This window comes from Vanellus vanellus, assembly GCF_965231255.1.
Source record: "Vanellus vanellus genome assembly, chromosome: 10".
Lineage (NCBI taxonomy): Eukaryota > Metazoa > Chordata > Aves > Charadriiformes > Charadriidae > Vanellus > Vanellus vanellus.
This window is the reverse complement of record NC_138915.1, coordinates 7,792,747-7,800,532: the sequence shown is the minus strand read 5'-3', so window position 1 is coordinate 7,800,532 and position 7,786 is coordinate 7,792,747. Positions and strand designations below refer to the sequence as shown.

Below are 7,786 nucleotides of genomic sequence, written 5' to 3'. Positions count from 1 at the left end.
GCCACTAACATGTAAAATGGTGTGTGATCCTGAAGAACCATCGCAGGGGCGGCTCTTAGGTGGGTGAGCTGTAACTTAGGTGACATTTTTGGATGGACGGAAGCCCCCCCCCGCCATAGGGCGGGGGTAGGAAGCGTGGGGCCGGCGGGGTACCCCCCCACCCCGGGGACGCGACGGAGTGTGCTTGGCTGCGTGTGATCCTGTCCGCCCCCCGCTCTGGCCGGGGACGCCGCGCCGGCCATGTGCCCCCCGCCGGCTGCCGCGGCGGCCCCGTCCCCTTGCGGCGGCCACGCCCCCTCCATCCCTCAGCCAATGGGCGAGCGGGACGCGGCGGCGCGGCGCGCCCCCGCCCACGTGCCCGCCACCGCCCCTATATAAGGCGGCCATTTCAGCCGCCCGCCCCGCCGCCCGCAGCGCCGCCTCCCGCTTCGCGTTACCTCGCCCGGCCTCGCCTCGCATCGTCTCTCCCGCCGCCGCCTCCCGCCATGACCGATGCGGCCGTGTCCTTCGCCAAGGATTTCCTCGCCGGTGGGGTGGCGGCCGCCATCTCCAAGACCGCCGTCGCCCCCATCGAGAGGGTGAAGCTGCTGCTGCAGGTGAGCGCCGGTGCCGCCGCAAGGTCGCCGCAAAGGGGGGAGGGGGGGAGCGGCGGGCCCGGGGGTCGCGGGGCTGATGGCAGCGTCTCGGCCCCCGCAGGTGCAGCACGCCAGCAAGCAGATCGCCGCCGACAAGCAGTACAAGGGCATCATCGACTGCGTGGTGCGCATCCCCCGGGAGCAGGGCGTCCTCTCCTTCTGGCGCGGCAACCTGGCCAACGTGATCCGGTACTTCCCCACCCAGGCCCTCAACTTCGCCTTCAAGGATAAGTACAAGCAGATCTTCCTGGGTGGCGTGGACAAGCGAACCCAGTTCTGGCGGTACTTCGCCGGTAACCTGGCGTCCGGGGGTGCTGCCGGCGCTACCTCTCTGTGCTTCGTCTACCCCCTTGACTTTGCCCGAACCCGCCTGGCAGCAGACGTGGGTAAAGCCGGAGCTGACCGGGAGTTCAGCGGGCTCGGTGACTGCCTGGTCAAAATCTTCCGGTCGGATGGCCTCAGGGGCCTGTACCAGGGCTTCAATGTCTCTGTCCAGGGCATCATCATCTACAGAGCCGCCTACTTCGGCATCTATGACACTGCAAAGGGTAGGTTGACCAAAATGGCACTAAAAGGGAGATGCTGGGCTGCAGCAGGCCCATAGCCTATTTTGGCAGATGCTGGTGGCTCACCTGCCATTCCCCTCAAAACCTCTCTTCTGCAGGAATGCTTCCGGACCCAAAGAACACCCACATCGTTGTCAGCTGGATGATCGCTCAGACCGTTACCGCTGTTGCCGGTTTGACCTCCTACCCTTTTGATACGGTTCGTCGTCGCATGATGATGCAGTCTGGCCGTAAAGGAAGTAAGTTTCTAGCTCCTCGTGTGGGAAGTGATAGGCATCCCTGTATCAACAGTTGGTGGTGGAGCTGAGGTGAAGGCAGAGTGGCTTGGCATTCACCAAGCCATGTAGCTATCCTCTTCTCTCCTCTTGTAAACAGCAGGATGTGAGAGGGGCTGCAGAAGCTGATGTCAGGTGGGGGGCAGTCTCTGCAGCATCCCTGTAAGGTGGCGTGCACAAGTCAGATACCTGTCAGTAGGTAGGAACAACAGAACTTGCCCAAGGATGTTGCAAACGAGATTCCCTGGGCCAAGAAGAGGCGTCCCTGGTAGCAGGCACGGCCTGGCTGGCTGTGCAATAGCTTTTGGGTCTGGAAGTGTTGGTGTGAAAGCAAACAGTAGCTGCCTTCTGCTCGAACCGGTCCTTCCAGTGTCTCTTAGGGGTAATGCAGCAGGAGCAGCCTATCTCCTGGGCGATCTTGTCCAATAGTGGAGAAAGTCAGCCAAGAAATGGGCTGCACTTGAGGTGATGAAGCTGGCAGATACGTTGGGCCATTTCTGACCTGAATGTTGGGGGTCATGGGCATCTGATTACTAATGCTGTCTGTCTCCTGCAGCTGACATAATGTACACTGGCACTATTGACTGCTGGCGGAAGATTGCCCGGGACGAGGGCTCCAAGGCGTTTTTCAAAGGTGCATGGTCGAATGTACTCCGAGGAATGGGTGGTGCTTTTGTCTTAGTCCTGTATGATGAAATAAAGAAGTACACATAAGTTATTTCCCGTTGTGAACTGGCATGTTGTAATATGTAATTGTGGACTTGTATGAAAACCGTCTAGTTACTAAAAAGTGACGGTTGTTATTTATACAGGTTGGCATGGGGCAGGGGTAACTGCCTGCCCTGTCTTTAAGTCATTCCCCCTAATGGGACTCAAACATGGTTTGTATTTCAGTCACTTCTGCTTAAAGTGTACGAAGAAATAAAAATCTAAAACCAACTTTCCTTGTCTCACGTTTGTTCTCGCTGCGGTGTGAGGGGGTGGGGGTCTCTGCACAGTGATTGTAGAGGAGGGGGAAGATGAACTGTCTCCATCCAACGCACCTTGTTACCTTGCTAACTACCTGCAGTCACAGGCAAGTAAACACAGTGCGGGCTGCTGAGGAAGCTGGATAGTGTTTCCTCCCCAGTGGGGGCCAGCAGTGTGGGCTGGAATGGGGACTGGCAGCTCTGAAGGACTTTCTAAAGTGCCAAGTGCCCAACCCTTCTGCAAAACACAGCCCTCCCCATGGCGCTGAATGCCTGGGAGGATGGAGAAGTGTCTAAGGGGTATTTGCTGCTGGCCAGAGGAGCAGAGCTGGCATCACATACTCTGGGTTAGGAACAGCTGCCTGCTCAGGCAGGTTAAAACCCAACCAGAGAACATAAGTGCAGGTAATTGCTGCTCTTGTGTAGGGCCCCTGGCTAGCCTGGCCCTCACAGGAGGCGTTGTGCTGTGGGGAGGCAGTAGCTGAGCAAAGACAGTTGGCCCTGGTGCCAGGGAGGGACCTGCATCCCCAGGCTCATTCCCTTACCGCTGGAAGCTAAGCTTGTCCCAACCCCAAATTCTGGGGGAAGGGGGAAATTCCTTCATGCTGCTGGGGCAATTTGGGGAAAACACTGCAAGACTGGGCAATGCATGTGGCTTGGCCTCTACCCAGACATCTCTGTGGGTCTGTGAGCCACCCCAGTGAAGCTGTCTGGTTTCTGCCCAGGGAGCTGTGGTGATGAGTGGATGCTCTCCTGGTCCTCTGTCCTCATTAGCGAGTCCTTCCTCACTGCCCCCATGCCTTTGGTCCTTTCTGGCTGCCCAGGCCTGCTCAAAGCAGTTGATCTCAATCACTGAAACCAATCTCAACCACTGTCCGAGGTGGATTGACAAGCCCCTGTGTTGCAAAGGGCAGTAGTTGGTTTTATTGCTGAAATCTAAGTGGGGCAGCTGGGCGTGAAAGCGCAGCACCGTCCCACCACAGCCGGCATCAGCACGCTTGGGTCCCTGTGAATGGGTGTGTGAGTTCGTGATGGGAGCTGGTCTAGTGCCGTGCTATTGAGGCAAGAGCTGGTGCATTCCCACTGCCCCTGGGCTCCCGTGGTGTCAGGTCCCTGTGATGCCTGGCCTGGAAACACAAGGGGCTGAAAGTTTCCCCGTAAGACACAGAGCAATGGCACAAGGTGCAGGAAGCACGCTGGGGGGACCCGGCAGCCTGGCAGGGGGCTGCACCACGGGGCAGACTTACCAGGGAGCCCTCTCCTGTGGCACAAATGCAAGCTAATTCATTAAGGGCCCGTGGTTTGTATTGCCTCCTGCTGCTGAGCTCTCCTGGATTTCAAGGTCCGTTCTGAAATGCTGCTGGTTGGTGTGCTTGGGCCATCCTTTCCTCTGCTTTCCTCCGCAGGGGACACGTGGCCAGGCCGTCAGCACGGGGACATAAGTGAGGTATTTGTCCCTCCACATAGTGGTGGTGACAGAGGTGCTGAGCCAGGCTGTGGTGCCTGGCTGCCCAGGAGCCGAGTGGTGGGACCTGTAGGTCCTTAGACCTACAGCGTTTCACACAGGGCGAAATGCGTTGTAGCTACCTGTGCTAGTTACTGCCTTTGGGACTCAGGAAACAAGCACGTGTTTTGCAGCTGTTTTTTAGCTCCGGTGCATGGGCGATGCAGGGCAGAGCCCTCAACGGGTTTTCTCTGCGCTCCACCACTAGGGAACACGGGCTGGCAGCCCCCTCTGGCCTGGGGTCCCCAGGAATTTAACCTCCCCCTCCTGGCAGCTCCCCGGGAGCAGCTTTACCTGGGGAAGCGGGTTGGGGGGTTCAGCGGCTCCTTTTGCCTGCCACGGGAGCACGTTACAGAGGGATTAAGGGCTTTGGTCTTGCCAGGAAACTGAGGCACGGGAGAGGGGCTGCGGGCAGCCAGCGGCGAGGCAGTCAGCTGAGCACCGTCCCTCCAACACCGGCGTTTTGCCCACCAGGCGCTGCTGCCCTGAGGATGGCAGGGGCAGGGAGGGATTTTCCTTTTAAACACGATTCTCCCATGGGGAGTACCCAACACCTTTCGTCCCACAATTTCCTCCTCGGGAGCGGTGCCCAGCCCGGCGTATCTGCCCCTTTGCTGGCGGGGAGGGGTGGGCGAGCACCTGTAACGCCGCTCTCGCCTCGGCCGGGTGGCCATAAATCCCAGGCTTAGGAGCTGTTGACACGGTACGGCTGTGCGGGGTGGTATGAAGCACTTGTCAGCGGCTGGGGCAGGTGGCGAGCAGTGATGGAGGTTTGGCGTGGCTCAGTGCACACCAGCCCCCCCGGGCTGGGCCGGCCATGGTGCCGGGGGGCGGCAGGATGGGGCTGCCCTTGTCCCCCGCTGGGTCTGCAGGGCTGGGACCTCGCCAGCTGGGCTGGAGGCTGTGGGGAACAACCTTTTCCTGGAGTTTGGGTGCCGGGCAAGGCAAGGCAGGGGCAGCTGCCCTCTTCCTAGGGGAATTTGGGAGGCAGTAATGGCAGCAGAGGTAGGAGTGGGGCTCTGGGGCTCAGCCCGGGCTGCAGGAGGGAGGTGTGATGGCTGAGCTTCCCTGCTGTCTCTGCTGGAGATGGGTGCAGGGCCAGGCAGTGACTGGGGAGGACAGCAGTGTCCCCCAGCCATCATCTCACCCACATCCAGGCTGAGATGTGGAGACTACAGGGTCTGTCACCCTGGGATGTCCCGGAGTGGCAGGGTAACAGGGGTGAGCAGGCACATGTGGGCAGGAGGGAGCAGAAGCTCGGAGTTTGCCTCAGCCAGCAGCCCCAGGCTCGCTCTGCCTGCATGAGGCCACCTTTCTACCTGGTGTGTCCACCTTCACATCTCTGCCTTTGAAGTGCCGCTGAAGCCTGACCCCCTCCAAGCCATGCCCAGTGCTTGGCACAGCTCGGCGTAGGGTCTGAGAATGGCAAAGCTGAGCCCCGGGGCCAAGACACCGCGGCTGGAGGAGGAGCAGCAGAAACTGGTTGTGTTGCATGGAGAAAACCTGCTCCTGAGGAAACAGGGGCTTGTCTGAAAGCTTCCTCCAGTGCACACGCTGCACCTCTCGCTGCAGGGCTGGCACCTGAATCTCACCAGGCCTTGCAATGGAGAGTGTCCCACCTCAAAGACCTGACCCACAAAAGGCTGGCGCAGTGCCAGCTCACCCCTTCAGCAGGCGTTGGGCCACCCTGGGCTGTGTCTCTGGACTCTGAATGGAGCCAGGAGTCCCCCTGCCCCCGTGTTCTTGTCACCATGGGCCAGGCATGGCCCCGGCATCCTCCATGTGCTGCCTGCACTGCTCCAGAAGATGCGATGCTTTGGGTCGCACAAGGTAAAATGGGTTCTTCCCAGTGGGGTGGGTGTGTTGAAACCACCTGCAGGACTGATCCTGCTGCTGCCTGGCCATGCGAGGGTTCCCACCAGCTGCCCAAAGCACGTGGGTCGGGCTGTGGGGCAGGAGCTAAAGCTGGTGTGCCTGCAGGGACACAGCCCCGTTTCTGCACGCCCTGATACCGTATGGAGCTGCTGTGGGGGGAGCGGTTTTGGGGACACTGAGCCTTCAGTAGCTGCCAAGACCCACACAAAGACCTGCAGCATCAGGGAGGTTCTGGGACGTGTTGTCCCACGAGGGGTTTGCTGGTTGCCGCTGTCTGATCCTGCTGGGGTCAACAGGAGTGACAGCCCTGGCTGCAAGGATGGAGTGACAGCCTTGTCTGCAAGGATGGCGCGACATTTTTCTGGCTGACAAACAAGGAGAGATTGGCCACTTGAGCTTTGAAATCCACCCCAAAATCCAGCATGCTGTGGCCAGCTAGGTTCATAAGATCTCCCCGGCAGAGTGCTACAAAGCTTCTTCCCCCACCCCTCAGAGCACACCCCTGCAGCCTTTTAAACAAGCCCATAATTTGTATTTTATATTTTTAAATGCCTGGATGTGGCAGTGCCCCATGGACCTCTAGGGCTCTTCAGGATAACACCGGCAAAAGCTGAGTCTGGTTTGATTTAGGCTGATCAGTCAGTGCTGTTCCCAAGCTGATCACATTGTCATACACCAAAAAAAAAAAAAGTGTGCACTTATTAATATTAATTGCAATAGTCTAGGGAGTCAGAGCGAACCATCTGTACATCAGTCTAGCAGGTTAAATAGCAGAAACACAGAGCACAGCCCAAGGAGAGCTGTAATAGCTGACCAGAAATATTTGCCTTCAGGTTTCGAGGCTGAGCTCTGCACATGGTCCAGCCACCTGGTCACTGCCGGGCACCATGGTGCCATCACCCCATGGGGATGCATGTGGAACTGGGGAGCTGAGAGCATCCCAGCTGATGCTCGCTGCTGCCATGCCCCGCAGGCAGACCTTAGCTGCGGGGCGGTGGGCACAGTGCCCTGCATGGCTCCCCACAGCACATCCCAGCGCATGAGGCACTGGTCATGGGTGCAAAGCCAAGGGGACCATCAGTACTTCCTCCCTTGAAGGCAGCTTTCTGCCTGCTGCAGCTGTGCTAACATCTTCCTCGTGCCATGGAAGCACGGAGCCAGGACAGCAAGGCCAAGCAGCTCTGCAGGGCTCCCCAAAACACCCTGCAACCCTGCCCTGGGACACAGCCCTTATTGGGCTCCCAGGGCCCAGCTCCCTCTGAGCTATTAACCTGCCTGGAGCCCAGGCAGATAAATGCCAATAAAACTGTATACCAGCTTCTGAACAAGCCTCACTGTTATCCAGCACCCTGGAGCTCCTGTGATGGCACCAGCTGTGTGTGGGGAGAACCCCATGTTGCTCCCCAGGTACAGCTGCGATTAACACCCACAAGGTCAGATTCACCATTACTGCTTCTCTTCAGTGTTTACAAACTGCATGGTGGTTTTTGTGTTGGTTTTTTTTTTTTTTCTTTTTTCTTTTTTTTTTTTTTTTACAAGTTATAAGGAATAAGGCAGCATTGCTACATACCAAGCTATTCTGACATGGTAATTCAGACAAGTTTCTAGCAAAGGTGCTTGGAAACTGGACTGAAGTAAGTCTTGCCATGTGTGGCATTTTTTTTTAATAGATCCTCTCCTCCACTTTTATTTCACATGCTACTTTGCTTTGCAACACCTCTGCATCTGGACAAGTTCTTATGTACAATATGCTCAGTTAAACAAACAATAAATTTACAGATTTATAAAAACTGATGTTGGCTTTTATGGGAACACAAAATCTGACTTTTCTTTGGTCTGGACACCGCTGCAGATTACCCAGTTGCTACTAGGGTGTGGGAAACTCTGCAGAATGGCTAGTTTTATCTATTATAATAAGACATTTAATCAAGCATTTGAACTAGGTGCCCCTGCTTCCTGTTGC

General features: G+C 57.3%; 1 protein-coding gene across 1 annotated transcript; it reads left to right on the top strand.

Annotated features, from left to right (window-relative positions):
- Positions 1–485: 485 nt before the first annotated feature.
- Positions 486–2,393, top strand: SLC25A5 (solute carrier family 25 member 5; the record flags this gene model as incomplete). The annotated part of the gene is made up of 4 exons (XM_082488444.1): positions 486–596; positions 697–1,183; positions 1,300–1,440; positions 2,033–2,393. 4 exons carry the CDS (start codon positions 486–488, stop codon positions 2,188–2,190), a joined length of 897 nt encoding a protein of 298 aa, XP_082344570.1. The 3' UTR covers positions 2,191–2,393.
- Between the last annotated feature and the right edge of the window lie 5,393 nt (positions 2,394–7,786).